The sequence below is a fragment of the Brienomyrus brachyistius genome, chromosome 9 (assembly GCF_023856365.1).
Source record: "Brienomyrus brachyistius isolate T26 chromosome 9, BBRACH_0.4, whole genome shotgun sequence".
In the NCBI taxonomy this organism is placed as follows: domain Eukaryota; kingdom Metazoa; phylum Chordata; class Actinopteri; order Osteoglossiformes; family Mormyridae; genus Brienomyrus; species Brienomyrus brachyistius.
In genome coordinates, this window is record NC_064541.1 from 9,301,376 (window position 1) to 9,325,323 (window position 23,948).

The 23,948-nt window shown below is 43.3% G+C and overlaps 2 protein-coding genes and 1 long non-coding RNA gene across 33 annotated transcripts in view; 1 reads left to right on the forward strand and 2 right to left on the reverse strand.

Moving 5' to 3' along the window:
* Window positions 1–629: 629 nt before the first annotated feature.
* Window positions 630–2,992, forward strand: LOC125749542 (tumor necrosis factor receptor superfamily member 11B-like). Its single transcript, XM_049026909.1, has 4 exons — window positions 630–753; window positions 999–1,377; window positions 1,556–1,744; window positions 1,876–2,992. The coding sequence occupies exons 1-4, from the start codon at window positions 724–726 to the stop codon at window positions 2,163–2,165; spliced, it is 888 nt and encodes a 295-aa protein (XP_048882866.1). The 5' UTR covers window positions 630–723; the 3' UTR covers window positions 2,166–2,992.
* A 9,858-nt stretch (window positions 2,993–12,850) lies between these two features.
* Window positions 12,851–23,948, reverse strand: part of LOC125749639 (NACHT, LRR and PYD domains-containing protein 12-like) — a 60,211-nt gene continuing 49,113 nt past the window's right edge. For 28 of the 31 annotated variants that reach the window (XM_049027094.1, XM_049027093.1, XM_049027092.1 and 25 more), the window contains 7 exons: window positions 22,976–23,224; window positions 21,948–22,121; window positions 19,710–19,883; window positions 18,554–18,727; window positions 17,892–18,065; window positions 17,738–17,784; window positions 12,851–13,857 (listed from right to left, as the gene is read on the reverse strand). In XM_049027094.1, the coding sequence (XP_048883051.1) occupies window positions 13,289–13,857; window positions 17,738–17,784; window positions 17,892–18,065; window positions 18,554–18,727; window positions 19,710–19,883; window positions 21,948–22,121; window positions 22,976–23,224 (1,561 nt within the window). In that variant the 3' untranslated portion in view covers window positions 12,851–13,288. The remainder of the gene's footprint in view (window positions 13,858–17,737; window positions 17,785–17,891; window positions 18,066–18,553; window positions 18,728–19,709; window positions 19,884–21,947; window positions 22,122–22,975; window positions 23,225–23,948) is intronic. The other 3 variants (XM_049027074.1, XM_049027078.1, XM_049027080.1) reach the window with 3 other exon arrangements.
* LOC125749642 (uncharacterized) lies at window positions 19,902–21,587 on the reverse strand. The gene is made up of 3 exons (XR_007399976.1): window positions 20,747–21,587; window positions 20,507–20,706; window positions 19,902–20,426 (listed from the first exon to the last, which is right to left on the reverse strand). It is a non-coding gene; the product is annotated as an uncharacterized LOC125749642 (long non-coding RNA).

The following is a 23,948-nucleotide window of genomic DNA, read 5'->3' on the forward strand; positions in this document are numbered from 1 at the left end:
TCAAATAAATGTAGCCACGGTTTACAAACTGTTTACAAGTTTGGTGACCGACATTCAAGACACTGCAAGGTTCCTCATCCTCGCAGGACTATTAATGTGCAAATCCTTAATTATTTAATCAAGAGAAGGATCTCATTAGACTTTAGAAACTCCTAGTCGCTTTGTCCTAGCTATAGATTTGCGATGTAAATTGACGTTCCACTGTAGCTGTACCCCTCCTGTACTGGTAAAACCAGTTTAGCAAACACTGGAGTTTAAATCGGCTGTATTCTAATCTAAAACGGGCAGCCGATTGTACTTGCATGGTTTGCATTTTCAATACTGTAGGTTCCTTTCCCTGAGTGCTGGAAGGGATTCAGAACGATGAATTTGTCAATTTGTTGGGTGAATTTTAACACAGTACAAAAACTTTACTGATTTGTCTTTTATGCATGCTTGTTCCTAAATTATACCTATCGTTAAATTAATTTTATTTTTAAAATTATTTAAAATTACACCTTTTGGTCATAGACTACTTTGATGGGGCAAAAATGAGTAGGCTGTAGAGGATGGTATTTTACCTTCAATTAAAAATTTATTTTTAACTATTCTTCATAGAGACTCATGTCAATTTGTTATTTTCGCTTTGGGTTTTGTCTCTCCTTCCACAAAAGAGGATCGGTAACGATAACGCCCACCTCCTGTATATAACAGGATCGCCCTAGACATCCCTCATCATTAGCAATGAAGCAACCAAGTATCCTCCCTAAAGCGGTAAGTAGAAACCAAATATAGCCTTTTATATTAGGCATAACGCATAGCCTGTGGAGTAGGAGGTAACAGAATAGAAGAATGAACAATTTTTACTGTTATAGATGGGTTTGATTTTGCTTTGCTCATAAATTTTGACTAAAATGTGCAAAACGTAAACACAACAGAAGATAAACTGCAAGAAGACACGAGACCGTGATAGGATCATAATTAAAATCCTTGCCGTTTTATGTGTGTTTTCTTTGCAGTCTCTGCTGAGTCTGATGTTACTTAGTCTCTCCGCCGATGTGACGTTGGAAACCCCGACCTACGATCACGAAGATCATGTCACCGGCCGCAAACTTACCTGTAACCGCTGTCCTCCGGGATATCATATGGTATCCCACTGCACCGCCCAACGCCAGACCGAGTGCGCCACTTGCCCCGCTCACCATTTTACGCAGTACTGGAATTACTTACCCAAATGCCTGTATTGCAGTAATTTCTGCAATGATAACCAAATAGTCAAAGAAGAGTGTTCTCCTACGCATAACAGGGTCTGCGCGTGCAAAAAGGGGTATTACTGGCACGCGGAGTTCTGTATTAAGCATGCAGAATGTCCGCCAGGGTATGGAGTGAAACGACACGGTAATTCTTCTCAGATTCATCTAATTAATTCTTATTCTCGTTATGATGTTTCCACAAGTCAGGCCGATGATGTAATATTTTCAAACATTTCTGCAATTTGTTCACTTATCATGTCATGTGACAATTTGAAGCATCATTCGTTTTTATTGTTTAATACCGCGTAATAACCCCTTGATAGGGACAGCTGACAGGAACACCCAGTGTGAGCAGTGTCCGACCGGCTCCTTCTCTACGGGGACATCCTCCCGGGACCCCTGCAGGAAACACACCAACTGCACGGCTCTGGGACAGCATCTGGTCCTTAAAGGCACCTTCGAGAGCGACAATCTCTGCCTTTTTTGCCGGGATGTCGATCACGATGCAATAGGTGCATACCGAAATTTCATGATTTTTTTTTCGCTTCAAATATAAAATTATTAAATGAAAATTCCCCTAAAATTATTTTTAATCAATTTCAAGTTGTTTCGAAAAATTTAACAGATACGTATTCCTCTGCAGATTACTTAATCAGCGAGTTTTTCCCGGCTTTGCTTGGCGATCGGAGGAGACTAAGGAGAGCAGTATCACTGCTGCCGGAGTACTGGAGACACAGGCCACCGCAGGGGGGCGTAAGCGACAGCGGGCGATTCCCCGCTATTATCAGAATAGAAAACGATCAGCCGCTGAAGACGCCGTCTAGGACTCTGAGGAAAACTGAGCGCCAGCGCCTGTACCGCAAACTGCAAGCGGCTATGGAGGCACTTTCATTACTGCAATACATGTGTTTTAATGACGTAACTTTGGACTGAACATTGGGGTGAGGGGGTTTGAAGTCCCCACGTAATCATCATTACAGAATGATTATTTGGGGAGAGGTTGTGTGTGGGGCCGGTTCTGATTAGTGGGGGGGGGGGGGTTACACACCCCTATAATTATGGCCATGGATGTATAAATTCCAGTTCATGCTTTAATCCATCTGTATTGTTATAACATCACAGTTTTTTTGTTAAAGGAAAAATTAGGCAGCTACTTTACTGGTTTCTTCACAACTATTTATTTTTCCTGTTAACTCAGATGTGATGGATCTTGTCGCATTAGTGTTAATGTTTATAAAATATTAAAATTTACCACAGAATAATATTACAAATAAGTATTTTTGTGTTGTGTGACGTTCCTCTGCATACTCTGGCTTCCTTTTGCACTCCAAACAGATGGAGGGCCCCGTACATTACAGATATGGGGCCCCATGAGAGCGTACCGCACCACACTGGGCCCTCAACCCAAACCAGTGCAATTATATTTGAAGTTGTTCAGAGCCCCTGTCACTAACTCCCCCCCCCCCTTACGATGCCCCTGGTCATGTGACATTGACCTGACAGAATTGCTGCCTCTGATTAAACCAACTGTTAAAAGATGATTGTTTGACTTCTTAGAACCTGATGCTACATGTGTGTATATGCATATGATTTACGATATAATACAGAGAATGTTAAAATAAATGTTTGTATTTTTATATGGAAAACTGTAACGCTGGGTCAGAAATTAATCAATAGATCCATTCTGTAACATAAAGCTGTGTTCTGGTGATGTCTTGGGTGCTGCTCAAGTCCAATAAACCTCAACTTTCAAACTTTAACCAATGCCTGTTTACACGTAGATTAATTTGCATGCATTACTTAATTCTCTATACTAGATAAGCAGTTGGACGATGAATGGATGGATGGATTTATGTAAATGTACTGAATGAAAATATTCTCTGCAGCGAGGGAAGTTCCCAGTTTGCAGGAAATCGGAAAGGATCTTGTGGACAGAATGGATTCCTGTTCCATAGGCTACATGCAGAAATATAACGTCCAGCAGATGCATAATCAGAACTTAACAAAAACATGCCTGCAGAAGATATGGCTGTTTTCAGGGGAAAACCTGTGTGACTGAATTCTGCTCGTGGTCTGTGCTCATGTCAGGGATAAAGGAGTTTGGATTTCAGCAATGCTGGAAACCCCCTGTTTACTGTGCTGTCAGTCACAATGGTTTGCACATCTAGAAACCGATTGTTTGTGATGTTTATATAACACTTCCCCTGCCTCATTCCATCTCTGCCTGGCCTTTACTCCTCTTCAATCGCCCTTTCACAATGTCCCTTCGCACGTATTTCTTTCTGAGAACCTTTGAAGAAAAATCATTTGTTTCGTGATTTAATTTCACCATGATGCAGCACAATGGCTCACTGAGCAGCTTTGCGATGCTAAGGATTGTGGATTTGAAACTTGCCCCACGTTCTGTTTACATTTGGATGTTAGTGGTGATTTCCACCAGCTGCTCTGTAACCTTTAGCAGCCCAAAAACATGCAGTCTAAGTGAACCGGTACCTCTAAATTTCCCATAAATTGCTGCGGTGCATTTGCCTCGTGATGCATTACAGTTGCATAGCTCCCCCCAAGTTCATACGAGACAAAATGACAGATTTAATACTCTGCACTGGGTGGATAACCTTAAATTCACTGCAAACATAACAAGACACTGGCATTCCTGTTTACATCCCACATATGTGTGCAGACCCATTTCATTAATATTACCATTATCACTGTCAATTGCTAATGGGAGGCACAGCAGCTCGGGTGGGGGTGTGGGGCTGTGAACCTGTGTGTGCCCTGTCATGCACTGACATCCTATCCAGGGTACCCCCCCTGCTTGAGCCCCCTGTTCCTGGGATGGGCTCCTGACTTGGCGTGACCCTGTACTGGATGAGCATTTGAATGAAGCAGTAACACACCATGAAAATTGCATTGCTATAGAGAGTGTGGAGCCTCTGACAGCTCCAGTGCTTTTGGTAGCATTACTATTCAGTTTGGCTTTGTACATGTAAGACATGTGAAACCTTAGGCATCTATTAATATTTACACTTGTCCCTTGTCAGACCACAAATATTCTTACAGCGCTGTTTTGACTGCCCAGGCTGCCCTGATCAATGGCATCTTTGTCAAGCCCTCAGTACAAATGACGCACATGCAGCGGGGATCAGGAAATGGGTCGGTCACATCCGGCTTTCTCATGTAGCCAAAGGCGGGCGGACGGATCGTTCGGTACTTGGACAGAGACCAGCAGGAAGAAGCATCAGTGTTGGGATTTTTCTGCATCAGTGATGTGTGACCTGGTGTCCTGGATGTAAAAGAGGAAGAAACAGATGGTTCTCTTTGATCTCCTCTATTATCCTCCACACCACTGTCCCTGACCAAACATTATCTTTATGTGGAATCTGCCAGGATTAATAACGCTGGACTGAACTACTCAGTCACATTTCCCAGAAGATCCTGCCCACGGTCCAGGTTTTCCGCCTCCATATTGCGGAAAGTGTCCCTTTGACTTTTGCTGATTATCCAGTGATGTTCCTGGATAAAGACAATGACTTAGAAAATGTTGAATGTTTCCTGGTTGTAGATGCAAACAGTGGGGTGATAATAATTGATACTTTATTGATCCCCATGGGGAAATTCTCGGTATGCCTCCCCCCAATTTGCTCTCTTGGTGTGAACGAGCTGGCGGTGAAGGACAGCCACCTGTTGCAGCGCCCAGGGTGCTGGGGGTTAAGGGCCTTGCTCAAGTACCCACAGGCAAGCTGAGGCTGGGCTTGAATGGGTGACTTTCTGATCAGAGGCACAGAGGCTGCCCCCACACGCTCCCCCCACGGGATCTCGGCTCTGTGCCTCAGCGAGGCTGGTCTCTGTGCCTCTGATGGGGAGGTTGCTGGCTGAAGCCCAGTCCTCTAGCAGAATAGCATCGCTTTCACCTGAAAATGTGTGTATATTTCTCAACGGAGAGCCAGGTGTGATATGTGAAAACTGATGAATCCCTAGATGCAGAGACCCATGCGTCTGGCAAATAAAGTATCATTTCATTTCAGAAGCGGGGAGATGGATGTTGGAGTGACCTGTCTCACTTCTATTTCTGAAAAGGAAAAGTTACCTTAGTCTCCTGCGGACTGACTGCTAATTCAGGGGGAGTTATATAACAGCAGTTACAGGACGTCACAGACCTATGATTTGCATGTAGCGTCACATCATTTGAATATACTTACGTGCATTCAAATCTAAATATATGTGTGCAGAGGAAAAAAATTATATATATTTAAAAATATCCGACAAGCCTCAAAAAGTTCCTATAAATACTTACTTGCTTGCCTGAAATCGTTTGCATTTCTCATTTGAAGCACGATCTTTGGTAGTTTATTTGCTTGTGTGGTTTCGTTCTTTGATTGTGACATTGGTCAGCACCTGGGGGAAATAGTGAATTACTCATGTTTATTGGGGATTTCTGAAACAGGTCAGAACGAGAGACTTTCAGCAAATTGCAGTCAAAAAACACTTCGCCGAACCATCAGTGGCTGATCCCCCTTTAAAGAACGGATTACTGCTTCTGAAACATATTTATTTCTAAATTAGATTCATGCAAATTCATCTATTTTTAACTTTTACAGAAGAACGCAGTTGCGCAAGCAGGGCCTCTGGATGCTTGGTGATGAGATTGAGAAATATTTGGGTGCTGCTGTCCTATGAAGACTCTCACTCTCTGCCAATGATGCTGTCTTATGCAAGGAAGCAGCTGTCAATACAGAGCTGATATGATACTGTTCCATAGGATTTTGACATCAGAAGGGTGTGAAATTGGTGGGGGGACATGAAGAGGGGTGGGTGGGTTGGACATGAGTGCACTATAGCCACAGACCCATCTGTTTTTGAGCTGGAAATCCCCCACAAATATAGGCCGAGGGATTCTTAAAATCCCCAGTTAAGCAGAGACCAGAAACCCATACTGGAGTAATATGTTTTCATATTAATGATGCCAACAACGTGCATGTGTGTGGGGTTGGGAGTCATGGATAGATTAGGTCGTGGGAACCAATTGTCCCCACAATGTCATGAAAACCTGTTAGTTTGACGTTGTGGGAACCATTTTTTTGAAAACTCAATTTTATTCAAATCTGTGACTGCAATCAAAGAACTAAAAATGTCAAATGTCTTGTATTATGTTGGGTTACTTACGGTTAAGGTTAAGGCTGGGTAGGGATTAAGGCTGTCACAGTTGTAAAGAATCAGGTTTATAGATCAAACATGTTCACACAAACAGGGAATTTGTCTCCGGTTGTCAATGGCCAATGGCTCTCATACATACAGTAGATAGATTTACAGGTAAAAATAGTTAGCTTTTTATAACAATGAGGTTTTCCTTGATGACGGGGGTGGGTTCCAGTGCTGAGCTGAGGCAACTATTCATAAGAGCAGCACTTGTGGGAAGTATCTGCATAGTGATCTGTAGTTCAGAGAGGTTCTGGCCTGGGTGTGAGTGTCTGTGATGACTTTACATGCAGAAACGGAGGAATGTTAATTAACACAGATAAATGCAAAGATTTGGCATGAAGTAATTCTTAGCTGTGAGCTAAGTGTATCCGAGCCATACATAGCTTTCATTAGCGCTCCAGGATCTGGAATAACCACACAAAGCAGATCTCCACACACAGAGCATCTAAGGCAGAAGACGGGGAGCTTGAGGCTAATGTCCTACTGCTGAGCCCCCAAGCAATTTAAATGCCAACTGCACGATAATCCAATTATAGTATGATAACGACATCCAGCTGTTGGGTTAGTAGGCTTAAAGATGCAATTTGCCCTTCTTTAGCAATGCATGTCTTTCAATCCTCCCTTTTTGACACCATCGATACATTTGGACTCCCAGATCAAACAGATATCTATGCACCTAAAATACCAGGCACGTTACCTGTCGGTGGAATTTTCTCGCTCATTTATAAGAGCATGTTTAACCAACAGCTATTAAACTGTGATCAACAGGTTAGTCTGAGACATTGTGTTGTCAGATCGCTGGGTAGACGGGCGGGCAGGCAGTGGGTACGGACGAGGCAGGAAGACGAGGGAAAACGGGTTTATTTTGGGAGGACAGGATACGGGAGAGACAGGGCAGATGGCGACAAACTAACATCAATATCAAGTCTGGGGAATATGGACTAAATACACAAGACAAGCCAAAAATAACAGGAAACAGCTGGGCACGATCGAGGAAGCACACGTGGATGATCAGGGGGCGTGGCACACGCGAGGATCGGACGAGCTGGGCATGACACTTATACACATCATTCAGAGTTTTCTCTGGAATGTCTAAAGAGCTTCCTTTTATTCCGAAGCAAACTGGACCACAGACACTGTATTCCTGGAATGCTTCATTCTGGAACTCATAGCTGTTTTGTCAAAAACATTAATAAAGATAATATTACAGAGAAAACAATGAGATCTGCCAGACCTATGAAGAACAATTGTGTACACGGTAATGAAGGGATCTATTTCGTGATAGCGCGCTCAAGATAAGGATCAATTTCGTCTAGTTTTGCTTTTAGCTATAGTAACTGTTTTAATGTGTAGTAACACGATACTTTCATCTCCGTATGTCAACAATTAGTCTGCAAACTGACTCAGGAGTATGTTTGGAGAAACGGTACGTTTCCTAAACAATGCAGGACTATCAGACATGTTATCAGGCTATAGGCCCAACCAAAATAATAAAGACTAAACAGGAATCAGACAGTCACAACTCATATTGTTGTTCAGGGGTGTTGGCATGGGGGGATGGGAGGGTAGTAGCCCCCCCAAAAAATAAAAACCAGCTAATACAACCCCCCCCCAATAATCATGTTTCCCCCGTAATGTGTGGAGACCTCAACCCCCCCAATGTTCCAGCCAAAGTTATGCCCTTGGGTGTTGGTAGAGATGAATGGTTGGGGGGTTGAGTCTTTACCTGGGGTGCTGGTGATGGCAAACATATATATAATATTAAAAACTATTCATGTCTTAAGCCATTAAATACACATTTACTTGGGGGGAGAGGGGGCGGTAAACAAACACCCTAAAATAGACCTAACGACGCCCCTACTGTCCTTCTTCCCCCTTCATGCCACACAGCTGAACAAGAACGAAATCACAAGCGAAACAGTAAAAACGTTATTGTACTTTCCCAGTTAAGGGCGATAAAGCAGCTTAAACACAGATACAGAGCCCCCCCCCCCCCCCCCCCCAGTGTATTTTCATTATCAGTCACCATTCAGCAAATGGAACCTGCCATCTCTGCTGCTAGTCGCTCATTTCCTAACACCCCGTATAAAGCTGGATTCTCCACGAACCTCCCAAAAATCTTAGAATTTTTGACCTGAAATACTTTGTAACTTCAATGATAACTTGCATATGATATTGCACATGATATTCCAGTGCATATGGAATATACTCATGACACGCTACTTTTATCTCTCTCATTTTAATATATGCAATCTCATTTGGGTGCCATACTTAAAACAATTTTAAAATGTAATAGTTTGCGACGTTTTGTAGTTTACACTTGTCGAGGGGTGTATTTAACAAAAAAGCATGTTTGCGGAACTCCTGCAGTGCATGATGGGTACGATATTTGGAAGCTACTTATCTTTCATCATCTGCACCTGCTGCAGCTGGTGTGGGCAGGCCCTATGTGTGAATTTGGAAGGGGGGGGTGGATGGTCCGTTTTTGCCCCAGGGCCCAGTGTACTGTTGTTTTGCTACTGCTCCAGTAACTCTGTATTGGACATGCGGTTGGAGGACGAATGTACGCATGGATGGACAATGATAATGGTGAATTACGCAGGGTTTGGCACATGTAAACGCTTAAATATTTAAAGATCAAGCTGAAGAACAGTCTAGCCCAGTGTTAGCTTAAGTGAAGGAATACTGGACGTGTTCTGCATGTCAGGGTGTTAATTGGAATCACGAGCCGCACTAGCAGCCCACAGACAGCGCGATGGCAGGGCCACTTACTTCTATAATCACGACTAATTAATAATAATTCTAATGAACTTGAGCTGTAAATTCCACGTATGTTAGCTAATATCCGTCATTAAACCATTTCAGAATTAGCAGATGTGCTGTATGCAAAAGACAAAAGGGTACAGTCAGTACAGTCAGTGTGCTAATTGTGTCCTGGTGCATAATTATGGGCACCAGATAATTAAGATGAAACAAAATTGACTTTTATATATATAATTTGTTGTAAGAAGTTTGTTTTGATTGTAATTTAGTTACAGTTTTTATCAGCATTAGGCGGCATTCTGGTGCTTCATTTTCAATAATTTCATTAGTTTCTGATTAATTACCTTTGTAATATTAAGTTATGTTTAATATCGGTTGTGTTTAACATTATTTGCATCGAAGTGCTAATGAGTATTTAATTTGATTAAGGTTCCCTTTCCTTTACGAATTTTTGTCCACATTTTATCTTTCATACGCCTATGTTATGCTTCATTTCCTGTACACCGGCGGGAGAGCGGTAAGCCGGTACCAGCAGACAGGGACGGATTACGGACCGGGCCAGCGGGGCCGCTGCCCAGGGGCCCTTGGGGCCCCTAGCCCAAAACAATTTGCAACGCTTATCAACAATGTATTTTCGTTTGTCTATTTTAGAGGGCCTACATTCTTTGATCCTCAGCCTGCAAGGGCCCCTGACCGTATAGGGAGGGCGTTTGGCTGCCAAGGGCCCTTGAATTGTGGTGGTTGTGGTGGTGGGGGGGGGGGGGCTCACGAACGTTTTGCCCAGGGGCCCACACAACCCATAATCAGTCCCTGCCAGCAGACCACCAGAAAATTGAGCATGTTTACATAAAGTGCTTATCTTATGCGGTAAAACCTTAATACAGACGTGTCTATGTCATATATGTTAGTGTTAATGGATTTAAGAATTAGTTTCGATAATCTCACATCGGTAATACAATTCTCAAGTCTCGTTTTAATATAAATACAGACGAACTTGCGATCATGTTGATCGCTATTAGAGTACGATATGGGCGGTCATATTATTTCGAAACACATTATAAAACGTGACATGTTTTTCCTCATATTAGCTTTATATTTGTCGGCCGTTTCAGGCGAAAACAGGGCATTTTACTTTCCATTTCAAATAAAACGCGGAGTTGCCAACTTCGGCCAGCTGGCTTGAGTTAGATTTTCAGTTCGAGATGTCTGCACGCACGCACAGTTCTTACCTTATAAATAGTTTGCTTTTGTATTTAACCGTGCAAATACACGTTTGATGTAGCTAATTTTAGGTTTTTAATGGAATAATATAGATTTGCCGTAAGATTTCCTGCGTGAATCTGAAAGCATGATCGTCATGCCAGAACCGTGAGATTTGGAAACCCTGAAAACGTACATTTTTTTGTTTCACTCTAGTTCATTTATATAACACATAACATTACTCCATACCACCAGGGGTCACCAACATGGTGCCCGCGGGCACCAGGATGCCCCCCACGCGGACCTGTTCTAAAAATAGCACAACTCTCCAGTGAACAGCGTCTAAAATTTAATTTTATCCTCTTGCTATTCTTCTTTAATCACATTTGCATTTATATAGATTTGAAAATGGCAAAATCTAAAAAACAAGCATTTAAAACATGTGTATTATACTGTACATGATTTAAGAAGGGTGTATCAAACTGATAGCCCTTCGTATGGTTCAGTACCCATGAAGTAGCTCTCAGTTTTAACTGCTTTATATAGTTGTTAAAAAGCGGAAACTTCAACGAACATGCCTGAAACTAAATTACATTTTAGTCAAAAGGCTATGACTAATACTAAATAAAAAATTGCTGTCGAAATTAACACTGGTTAGTACTTGTTTTCCCCATTTGATTTGACCCCGTCATTGTTCCTTATATTTAGTTCCTTCCCCAGTGTGTCCAGCTTGTTTAATAACCCCCTTTGCCTGGTGTTGTAAGTCGATCGTCTCCTTCATTTCCCTGCCTGATCCATGCCTATGACAAAAACAACCTAAACAATTAGAACTTCAGGAACCGACTAAACCTCATAGTTCCCAAACAGGCAGAAGTGGCATGTTGTTGTCTTTTGATTTATTGTCATATGTATTTTATTGGTAGAGAACCTGTAGGCTTCATTGACGTATTTTCTTTGCATCTGTGTTCAAGAAACTTGGATCCGTTCTTTGTGACTGAGCGGCATAACCGGATAATCCTTGCCTTGTGCTAGTAGGCTCTGGACCAGGCTGCGCCACCCACCAAGTACCCTGTCGTTTATTTAATTAAAATGTTACTTATCTTCTCTTTTTATTATTATTAAAGGCATTCATAGTGAAAACAAATAAGCCAATCTGCCGCTCTCCCAGGGTCGCGGTTAGAGGTCACCTGCTTATCCGATCCTTCACCATCCCCCTCTCATCCCCCAGTCAACAACTTTTACCCTGTCCTAGAGCTGGGCAGTATATCGAATTTTTACAGTATATTGGTATACTTTAAAAATTATATATAGCATGACATAATGCACTTTATAGTGACTTACTTTTATTGTCCGTTAAAATTAGCGCTCACTTAAGATTTTTCGTATAGACCAGTAATATTCCTTCCTGGATGTAAACAATGGGAGAATGTCGGTCGTGACGCTGCACGGAATCACAGAATCTACAGCTAAAATCAAAGCGATTTGGCGTCTCACAGGGAAGCTGATGTAGGGGAAACGCCAAGAAGCATCACGACTTATTTCATTTTGTTTTAAAAAAAACTGACAAACGGCTGACAGGTTTAAAATATGGATTGTTTTCATCGACAATACTTGTTTCACTTTTGCAGGTTAGTGATTTTATTTTGTTGAAGAGGAATAACTTACAATGAAATTTGGAGAAAAATAATTGACCTCTTTAGACTAAGAGTTTGGTGCAAATTGATAGATAGGGGGCGCTGTAAGAAATAATGGCTCCGCAGCCTAAACCATCCATCACTGAAAATTTGCAGGGTGCGTAATGCATTTAAAAAAGTAATGGTACACAAAAAAATGATAAATGCCGACCACAAGGGGACGCTGTAACAGGGTAAATGTATCTCGGTGAAGATTTGAATGAGGAAAAATCATCCCGTTATGTAACATGTACATGTGCTCATTAGTTTTTTTTTTTATTTTGCGAAACGTGCCAAACTTATTTTCGCAAATTAGCGATTGGTGCTTTCAGTCAGAGAGTCAGCTGATTACTCGGATCGTTCCTGTAAATACTTATTCCATTCTTGACTTCCTGCATGTTACATTGGAAGCTTAGCTTAATTTTTTTGTTCATACTGTGTCATTTTTGGTGATATGCTCAAAGTTAACAATAGATTCTAATAGACACCAAACTTGCCTTACCACGTCTCGTCCGAGGCTGGCGTGGATTAGCATTTTTTAAATAGAACTTCTAATAACGCTGTTATTTGGTGGTCTCTGCTGCCACCTAGCGGTTGATGAGCTGACCTCTTGGATGTGACTCGGAGCTCAACTCCATGAAATGTAATCGCATTACAATAGGAGTATTAAACTGCAAACATTCCAATAAACAAATGTATTATTTAAGGGGTCGGGGGATAGCAGACACACATAAAAAGGACAAAAACACTGTGGTGAGTCATTTAAATAAAAGAGATGATAGCTTTTAAAATGAAAGTTACTCTCTTTAGTAGCAGCTACTATTGGATTAATACTAACAGCAGCACAGACATGGAAGCCGACAATTTACATAACACTCATGGATACATGGTAACAAAATACATGCACTCCATGGGAAATATTACAGAGTTTCAACACATACAATGATGCTAAACAAAAGCACTGCTCCCTCCGAGTCTCCCTCAGCCAGCCCAGAGGAGGCCACACATCTAAGCTTACCATGATGGCCTGAAGGAGGCCATCTAATAGCTCTCAAAGTGTTTTTTTCAGTTGCCTAATCCAGTCATTTATATTTGTCTAACTTACATCACATTTCAGAGTTAAACGGATCATACAGGTTAAAAAAGCAAAGATTTACCATGGAGAACCGGCAAGATGTCACACTGTGATACAGTAAAATGATTCCTCCAGCACACAGTGAGCTATTCCAGTGTGCGCAGAGAAAGTACGCCATATGGATGATGGTCCTCAAACCCAGGTCGGTTTGCACCAATCGCAAGCCCGGGACAGAGGGGCTCAGTGAATGTGGAGGTGAACCTGTGCAGGAGGGTCAGTCCATCAGAGAAGACACTGTAGAAGCACAGAGTACCAGCCTCCCAGTCCAGATACACTCCTACTCTGGGGGGAATGGGAGTATCTCTGGGTAAGTCAGTCCGTTTATTATTGTGCTGGACAAAGTATATGGATGGTAAATTATGACGAGACAGAATCCATGACTTCTCATTGAATCCAAGCCCACAGTCATCACTCTCTCCTTTCCTCCTGATTCCTTTATAAGTCACTCCTATCCGGGGATCAGCTCCCCACCACTCAGCCTCCCAGTAACAGCGGCCAGTCAGACTCTCTCTGCACAGAACTTGTTTCCAGCGGTCAAATCTTTCTGGATGATCAGGATATGGCTCCTCTTCTACCCATTGCACCTTCCTGTTCCCCTCTGACAGAGACAGGCATCTGTGTGCTGTGTTGGGGTCCAGCGTCAGGTGGCAGGAGTCTGTAGGCAGGAGTAAGAGAGATTAATCCCATCAGGCAGACCGGCATCTCCGCTATTTAATCACTGTAACACCTCACACACTGACACAGAACTTGCTCCAATATACACATTTTATTCCCGATACACTCCTGTAGCCCCCACTGTACGTGACATACGCCACACTGACAGACTCACTTGTGACCGCACTGCACTTTAGCCTGTACTTTATTTTTCTGTACAATACGGAAACAGCACAGCTTCCCCCAGCTAAACGGGAATTTAAGTGCGTGAAATATCTCAGGAAATGCCGGATGCCCGTGTGATGCTGGTGGGAAGAGCCGGCAAAAAGCTGCATGTGCTAAAGCAACAGACTTACGGGTAAATAGCATCACAAAGCAACAATATTCATCATAGATAATCACCATAAGCACATTTACCACAAAATCCGACACCCAAGATTAATACGAAAAGTTAGGGATGGGACATATAATACCGTGACTTCCTGGCTCGCCTCGTCGAAGTAAAGCCCAGCGTCTCGAACCTGGGAGTCGGAGGTGGCTTCGCTTATGTAATATCACGTGACCGATGACGTCAGATTCGCCCGGAGGTGTTGGCTCCTCAGAACTTTTACAGGAGCGAGCTGAAACCTTTGGGCTTCCTGGGGTTCTTTGTGGTTAGAGATGCTGACCGCTATACAGTTTTTATTACATACAAAACCTTCTGATTCTTTATGGTTCAGGAAATTGCAAGAGGCAATCCTGAAATGTTTGGAAATAATTTGAGTTGATGTCTCCCAATAAGGTGAATGAATATTGACATGGCACAGTATGAAATTATAGTTATTATTATTATGGTTTATTTACTTATTTAGTTCTTTTGCTTGTTCAATGGGCCAATATGTGCCAGCCACGGGGGGGGGGGGGGGGGGGACGGGGGACTGGGTTTCCATTCCCTTGTAAATCGCTTTAAATAAAAGCATCTGCCTAAAGAATAAATGTAAATAATTATATTCATATTATTTATTATTATTGTACTGGTCAGGGTTGCCTCAATGTCTAAATATCTTCATTGCCCCCCTGAGACACCTCATTCTTTCCCTCCCCAGTCCCCCAACCCAGTGTAAAAACTCGCTTCTAGAAAATGAAATTTAACGCATGCAATTACAACGATATATATCATGTGAGGATAGAAAAACATCTATTGTTTCACATTCCATCCATCCATCCATTTTCCAACCCGCTTATCCTACTGGGTCACGGGGGTCCGGAGCCTATCCCGGAAGCAATGGGCACGAGGCAGGGAACAACCCAGGATGGGGGGCCAGCTCATCGCAGGGCACACTCACACACCAGTCACTCACACAGGCACTCCTACGGACAATTTAGCAAGTCCAATTAGCCTCAGCATGTTTTTGGACTGTGGGGGGAAACCGGAGTACCCGGAGGAAACCCCACGACGACATGGGGAGAACATGCAAACTCCACACACATGTGACCCAGGCAGAGACTCGAACCCGGGTCCCATAGGGTTGAGGCAACAGTGCTAACCACTGCACCACCATGCCGCCCCTTGTTTCATATTATATCTATTATTTCGTTCTGGTAAGGTCTATTCGGGGGTCCTGGAAAGGAGGATCCGCCGGATTGTCGAACCTCGGATTCAGGAGGAGCAGTGTGGTTTTCGCCCTGGCCGTGGAACAGTGGACCAGCTCTATACTCTCAGCAGGGTTCTGGAGGGTTCATGGGAGTTTGCCCGACCAGTCTACATGTGTTTTGTGGACTTGGAAAAGGCATTCGACCGTGTCCCTCGTGGGGTCCTGTGGGGAGTGCTCCGGGAGTATGGGGTACCGGGCTCCCTTTTAAGGGCGGTTCGGTCCCTGTATGACCGGTGCCAGAGTTTGGTCCGCATGGGCGGCAATAAGTCGGACTCGTTTCCGGTGAGGGTTGGACTCCGTCAGGGCTGCCCTTTGTCACCGATTCTGTTCATAGCTTTTATGGACAGAATTTCTAGGTGCAGCCAGGGCGTTGAGGGTGTACGGTTCGGTGACCTCAGGATTAGGTCTCTGCTTTTTGCAGATGATGTGGTTCTGTTGGCCTCATCGGACCGTGACCTTCAGCTCTCACTGGAGCAGTTCGCAGCCGAGTGCGAAGCGGCTGGGATGAGAATCAGCACCTCCAAATCCGAGACCATGGTTCTCAGCCAGAAAAGGGTAGAGTGCTCTCTCCGGGTTGGGGATGGGGTCCTCCCCCAAGTGGAGGAGTTTAAGTATCTCGGGATCTTGTTCACGAGTGGGGGAACGATGGAGCGGGAGATCGACAGGCGGATCGGTGCGGCGTCGGCAGTCATGCGGGCGCTGCATCGGTCTGTCATGGTGAAGAGAGAGCTGAGCCAAAAGGCGAAGCTCTCGATTTACCAGTCGATCTACGTTCCTACCCTCACCTATGGTCATGAGCTTTGGGTAGTGACCGAAAGAACGAGATCGCGGGTACAAGCGGCCGAAATGAGTTTCCTCCGCAGGGTGGCTGGGCTCTCCCTAAGAGATAGGGTGAGGAGCTCAGTCAATCGGGAGGGACTCAGAGTAGAGCCGCTGCTCCTCCGCATCGAGAGGAGCCAGATGAGGTAGCTCGGGCATCTGATTAGGATGCCTCCGGGACGCCTCCCTGGGGAGGTGTTCCGGGCATGTCCCACTGGGAGGAGGCCCCGGGGAAGACCCAGGACACGCTGGAGAGACTATGTCTCTCGGCTGGCCTGGGAACGTCTCGGGGTCCCCCCAGAGGAGCTAGACGAAGTGGCCGGGGAGAGGGAAGTCTGGGTCTCCCTGCTGAGGCTGCTGCCCCCGCGACCCGACCCCGGATTAAGCGGGAGATGATGGATGATGATGATGGATTTCGTTCTGTCGAAAATCACACGCTAACACACGGCATCACGCATGCGTACACTGCGCAGCACTCCACAGCGCTGCCTGATCTTAACTGCGCATCCTTCAACACTATTTACCTTTTTATATTTTGTACATTAATATCTTGTATTTCCTGACATGCTCAATTTGTGCAAAGGTTCTAAATAAAAGGGGAAAAAATAAGAAATAATAAGACCTTTTATTTGTCGAGTAAATAATTCAAAATGTAGTAAGAAATAAGTCTCTCCGTGTGGTTATAAACCATTTATTCATTGAATTTACAGAAAATGTGCTATTTTGTGATACATATTGGGCGTAACTTTCAACATTGGGGGGGTTGAGGTCCCCACCCATTTCTCAAAACTATATGATTATGTGGGGGAGGGGGGGTTTATTGGCCAGTTATGATTACTGGCAGGTTACAATATCCTCACCCACTCCATAATTTACTTCCATGTGTATCGGTATCGGGATATGAGATTTTAGTCATATCGCAAAGCCCTATATGTGAGTCTTATTAAACAAAACTGTCCAGCTAATGGCCACAGGATGCAGATTTTAACACTTTTGTCATGACATGCTGTTCACAGTTCACCAATAAGCCTGATCACAAACATCCGAGGATCACCTCTTGCCATTTCCAGAGCCACTTGCCATGATGCATCAATAGGTGGTGTTTGGTTGCTATACAGTTTATATTACAATGTCTCCAACCAGAAAAAAAAACCTAAACATAAGATAATGTCCAAAGGTTTCATCTCGCTTTTGTAAAAGTCTCCTAAAACTCTACTCCCTGCTTCAAGTCGCTGGGCTTTACTTTGACGAGAAAAGTTCCGAAACCTTGGTATCTGTCTCATCATGATTAGTCACAAACTGATTTGTTCAGTCCACTGTTAACCAAAAACATGAGCGTGTTCAATGAACAGTGTGCATTTCGTGCATTCATGTGCAACATTGAATGTAGAATCAATGGTAAATTAAAAAACATGGCAACAGACTTACATTTCAGGAACCCTGGTCTGATCCTGCACTCTCCACTCTGGTCCACACTATAGGAGAAGCAGAATGACATAACATCATATATCCATTTATTTAATTGTTGCATCCTTCTCAGGTGTGTCTCTGTAACAGGGACCTTCACACACTCTGTACTCACTTCAGCTTCTCCAGTTTACAGCTGGGATCCTCCAGTACAGCAGAGAGCAGCTTCACTCCTGAGTCTCCTGGGTGATTGTAGCTCAGATCCAGCTCTCTCAGGTGTGAGGGGTTTGACCTCAGAGCTGAAGCCAGTGAAGAACAGCCTTCCTCTGTGACTCTACAGCCTGACAGCCTGCAGAGAGACAGAAAAAGGAGAGGTAAGGAGCATGTACCGATTACAGTACATTGCTGCACCCACCACACAAAAAACCACCTCAGGGATGAGTGCAGCCATGCAGCGGGTGATACCTCGGCACCACACTAGTCCAAATGGACGAGTGTGAGATTTGTTTCACAGGATTTGAACCAGCAACCTTCCAGTTGTTGGCACAGATCCCAGAGCCACCACTCCATCCTCAACAAAAAAAGCTCTCCAATAAATAAGATCACCTCACCATTACAAGCATCCAGTGTACAATGTGGAATACACAGCAATACATACCTCACTATCTCCAGTTAACAGTGGGGAATACCCAGTGATACTTTCCTCAATATGTCCAGTTTACAGTGGGGAATACCAGTGATACTTTCCTCAATATGTCCAATTTAAAGTGTGGAATACCCAGTAATCCTTACCTCAGTATCTCCAGTTTACAGTATGGAATACCCAGTAATACTGACCTCAGTATCTCCAGTTTACAGTGTGAATCCCCCAGTCCAGCAGAGAGCAGCTTCACTCCTGACTCCTGCAGGTCATTGTCACTCAGGTCCAGCTCTCTCAGGGGTGAGGAGTTTGATCTGAGAGCTGAAGCCAGTGCCTCACAGCATTTCTCTGTGAGTTCACATCGGTCTAGTCTAAGGAAAATTAAACAACCACTTTTTTTACACTGGTGCACAGTATATTAAATGCAATGTCATGATGGAACAGATTTTTGTAAAACATTGAATTTACTAAGAGGTATTTTAACAATAATCCTGGTTTTGACTGGTGTGTGTGTGTGTGTGTGTATGTATGTGTCTGTGTATAATATACACACTCAGTGACAAAAAAGTTAAGCACCCAGAAGTACAGTAATGGTCCGATTTGGATGTAGTTTGGTACACCAGCAATAGGTACGTAAATGGTTCGATTTGCTAGGAGCAGGCAGGTCTAGTCACCAGACACAGAGGAGGCCTCGTAGATACACTAGACAGCATTACTAGCACTCAATGGAGTTTGATAGGGGTCACATTGTGGGTTTGGTTGAGGCCAGTCGGTCGTATCGCGTGATTGTCCTGCATGGGGGGCATGCAGATGTCACAGTCGCCCCATGTTGGAACCAATGGGCACGTGAGGGCACCCACACACATCGTGAAGGTTCCAAGACGGACCAAACCAAGGGAGGATCGTCATATTGTGCAGCAAGCATTACAGAACCCCATGACATCCAGACACAGGCACTGGACTCTCTACACCCCCCCCGGTGTCGTCCTGCACCGTGTCTCGACGACTGGTGTCAGCCGGACTATGGGTATTATAATCTTTGCGACAGTCACATGACCTCTCAGATTCATTTAATTTCCACCACACCGTCTAGGTCTTTAACTTCTTTTGTCACTGAGTATATATTTATATTTCATTGTAATTTTACCATCGTTTTTTTTCGTTTATTTTTTTAATCCTGTTAACTTCACTGCTTAATTGCTTCTAACCTGGATTGAATGCTGATAAGTTTCTGAGATATAAGAATGTAAGAACAGAAAAAAGAAGCTGTTTGTGTTTGGTTATTATGTCACTGCTGAAATGCATTCTGGGTTCACGTGATGCCCAGTTTCCTTGTGGTTATTCTGTACTCACTTCAGCTTCTCCAGTTTACAGCTGGGATCCTCCAGTACAGCAGAGAGCAGCTTCACTCCTGAGTCTCCTGGGTGATTGTAGCTCAGATCCAGCTCTCTCAGGTGTGAGGGGTTTGACCTCAGAGCTGAAGCCAGGAAAGAACAGCCTTCCTCTCTGACTCTACAGCCTGAAAGCCTTCAGAAAGCAAATCGCAACATTTTGTTAACACTTAAAGCAGTCATATAAAACCATTATAGGTACCCACATTATGCATTATAATACATTCATAACGTATTATAAACATGGCAATAAATATTTCTAAAAAGTCACAACGCATTCTACACATGTTTATTATTCATTATGAATTTTCTATGAAGCTCTCATGTAAAATGCACTATTAATACCTTCATAATGCAGTACAGAGCATCCTTAATTGGTATACTGACCATTATAATGCATTATGAAGACATCTACAATGCATTTATAGGATTTTTAAATAAAGTGTTACCAACATTTTTTTCAAGAGCCCTATACTCGCTTGTAATTTGCTGTTTAAAGTAAGGGAGAAACCAGCAGTGAAGGGGGTTTAGCGGCTGCTAGTTTGAAAAGACAAAACTCCCTCCAACATGGTGCGTGAGCACTACTCACTGTGGGTCACCTTCTAATCTGAAACCCTGGGAGCGTGGCTTGCTGCTCACCTTTTAATCTGACACCCTGGGAGCGTGGCCTGCTGCTCACCTTTTAATCTGACACCCTGAGGGCGTGGCCTGCTGCTCACCTGTTAATCTGACACCCTGGGAGCGTGGCCTGCTGCTCACCTTTTAATCTGACACCCTGGGAGCGTGGCCTGCTGCTCACCTTTTAATCTGACACCCTGGGAGCGTGGCCTGCTGCTCACCTTTTAATCTGACACCCTGGGGGCGTGGCCTGCTGCTCACCTTTTAATCTGACACCCTGGGAGCGTGGCCTGCTGCTCACCTTTTAATCTGACACCCTGGGGGCGTGGCCTGCTGCTCACCTTTTAATCTGACACCCTGGGGGCGTGGCCTACTGCTCACCTGTTAATCTGACACCCTGGGAGCGTGGCCTGCTGCTCACCTTTTAATCTGACACCCTGGGAGCGTGGCCTGCTGCTCACCTTTTAATCTGACATTCTGAGGACGTGGCCTGTTGCTCACCTTTTAATCTGACAATCTGGGGGCTTGGCCTCTTGCTCACCTTTTAATCTGAGACTCTGGGGGCGTGGCCTGTTGCTCACCTGGTGTCTTATGCTGTTTGTTATCTGTTGTGTCTTATAGTGTTTTAATAGTGTTGTTAATTTTTACAATTTTATACTAGTTTTAAATTAGCTTCAGCATTATTATTAGCTAGAATTATTATGAATATCCTCTCTGGTTTCACTGCCCTGGTAATTTTCCTGCCTAAGGCTTATGCATGGATTTAATTTGATTTTGGTGCAATTTTTAACACTGTGAAGACTCATCTGCTTTCGCAAAGACTTCTGGACTTGGGTCAAACAGGGACCGGTGCACTGGGTAGAGAATTTTTGAGCTGACTGACGAATGTCAGTTAATGGTTTTAAGTGATTTAGGTATACTGATGGTATGGCTAGTTTCATATAAAACGCTGCTTACTGGTTCAGTGAGCTGATTTCTAAACTAAAATGTTAAGATACGATACAACTTTATTGTCAGTCACAGACTGAAATTCTTATTGCATGCATGCTGGTGTAAATCAAGCTTTTTAGTAATTAATGCCGACAAAAAGCTGATTTTGCATAATGGAGGACCATGTAGAAGCCAGTAATGTAGTAACTGCCAATAATGTAATTCTTACATTCTTAAAGTAATAAAGGTTGATAATGTAATAACTGGCCAATAATGTATAACCTATTCTGACACAAAAATGCAACGTTTTTGCCAATGATGTAATAAGTTATAACATTGTTGACCAGTTATTACATTATTGACTTAAAACAGAAAGTTTTTGAATTCTTGGTAGTAATTATATTATTGGCTGCTACAGACCACCTTTCTGCTCAGCATGTGGAAGCTGTTAACAGTTTTAAATATCTTGGGTCTTTTATTTTTAAATTCAGTTTTGCAGAAAATGTTAATTTTATCTATAATAAGGCCAATCAAAGACTCTCTAATCAGGGAACTGAGGTATTTGACACTCAGTAACAAAAACAAAATGTCCAGGGTTGGTGGAAATAGCTGGAAAATGATTGGCAGTGAGCGAAAACCCAGTAATACCGACCTCAGTATCTCCAGTTTACAGTGTGAATCTGCCAGTCCAGCAGAGAGCAGCTTCACTCCTGAATCTTGCTGATCATTGACACTCAGGTCATTGTCACTCAAGGGTGAGGAGTTTGATCTAAGACCTGAAGCCAACGCCTCGCAGCATTTCTCTGTGAGATCACAGCCATTCAGCCTGTAAAAGAAATCATGTTAAAGCAGAGACACACACACCCTGCACATCAGTAACAGGACTGATATACAATATCAACACAAACATTTGTTTTCAACATAATAAGCAGCATGGCTTCTATTTCAAAATGAATCACAGACTATACTGTGCAACCTGGGAATTGCAGTCACATGATCACTGACTAGAAGTCACTGGATTTTAGTTAAAAACTTTATACTTTACAATCAAACGATAGTTTCAGCAAAGTCATACATGTCAAGCTGCCTAATATAATTTTGTAATTATATCAGTACTGTCTGTCTACAGAGCCAGTATGAATGAGTGTGAACAGGCTTTATATTCCATTTAGTAACAGGGGATTTTAAATGTATCAGTAATTCTGTTGCTGGCAAACACAAGCAGACCATGCAAACTCCACAGACACAGAGATGGAGACGGGATGTGAACCTCCAGACCTGGAGATGTGAGACCACTGGGTCTCCTACTCATTTTAACTTTCCTACTTATTTAAAGAAAATAGTTTTATATATGATAAGTACTAGTTCCTTAACAGGCAAGAAAACCAGAGTTAAAAACAGAGCAGAGAGAAACACATGAAATATGGGCCTGAATCCTTCCGTAACATATTCAGTTCAATGAAGAACCTTCTATTGCAGTTGAGACTGAGAGAATTTGAGGGGATTTGGGGTAAGCCAGCGTGTTCTGAAAAGTGTATACAGGTCTGGCTGGAATTGTACTTATTTTGAATGTCAGTCTGTTATGGGTATTTGACACTCACTAACAAAAACAAAATGCCCAGGGTTGGTGGAAACAGCTGGGAAATGATTGGCAACAAGCAAAAACCCAGTAATACTGACCTCAGTATCTCCTGTTTACAGTGTGAATTCCCCAGTCCAGCAGAGAGAAGCTTCTCTTCTGAATCTTTGTCCAATTTACGGTGAAAATCCCTCTGTCTAGCAAAGTGTGGCTTCCCTCCTGGATCCTGCAGGACATGGTCACTCAGGTCATTGTCACTCAGGTCCAGCTCTCTCAGAGGTGAAGAGTTTGATCTGAGAGCTGAAGCCAACTCCTCGCAGCATTCCCCTGTGAGATCACAGCTGTTCAGCCTGGAAAAGAAATCATGTTAAAGCAGAGACACACACACCCTGCACATCAGTAACAGGACTGATATACAATATCAACACAAACGTTTGTTTTCAACATAATAAGCAGCACGGCTTCCATTTCAAAACGAATTACAGTGTGCAGACTGTACTGTGCAACCTGGGAATTGTAGTCATATGATCACTGACTGTGAGTCACTGGATTTTAGTCCAAAATTTTATACTTTACGATCAAACCACAGTTTCAGCAAAGCCATACATGTAACACTAATATAATTTTGTAATTATATCAGTACTGTCTGTCTACAGAGCCAGTATGAATGAGTGTGAACTGGCTCTATATTCCATTCAGTAACAGGGGATTTGAAATGTCCAATGATATTGCAGTGCTGGCTAAACACCGTTTTAGCACCAGAATAAGAAAAACCCCAAATGACACCCAGTTCTACTACTATGACAATATAGATATTGCCTTTGTCCCATTTACACCAATTAAGGGCAAGCACACTGAGACACTACACACTGTGGTGATGTATGTTGACGCAAGATGCGCAAAGTGCGCAAGTGTGAGGAGCCCAAATGTGTGGGAATTTCTTGAAAGCAATGGGACTTGATATCTGAAGAGATGAACGAGAAACACGCTACAGCAGTTGTCATTTGTGTTACTTATGTATGGGGTTGTCCTTCACTGGAGAGTAATGAAAACATACATTTTACAACTTTGCAC

Coding starts and splice junctions, on each gene's coding strand:
- LOC125749542 (XM_049026909.1), top strand. CDS start 724: ATGAAGCAACCAAGTATCCTCCCTAAAGCG. Junction 1,378..1,555: donor GTATGGAGTGAAACGACACG/GTAATTCTTCTC, acceptor ACCCCTTGATAG/GGACAGCTGACAGGAACACC. Junction 1,745..1,875: donor TGTCGATCACGATGCAATAG/GTGCATACCGAA, acceptor ATTCCTCTGCAG/ATTACTTAATCAGCGAGTTT.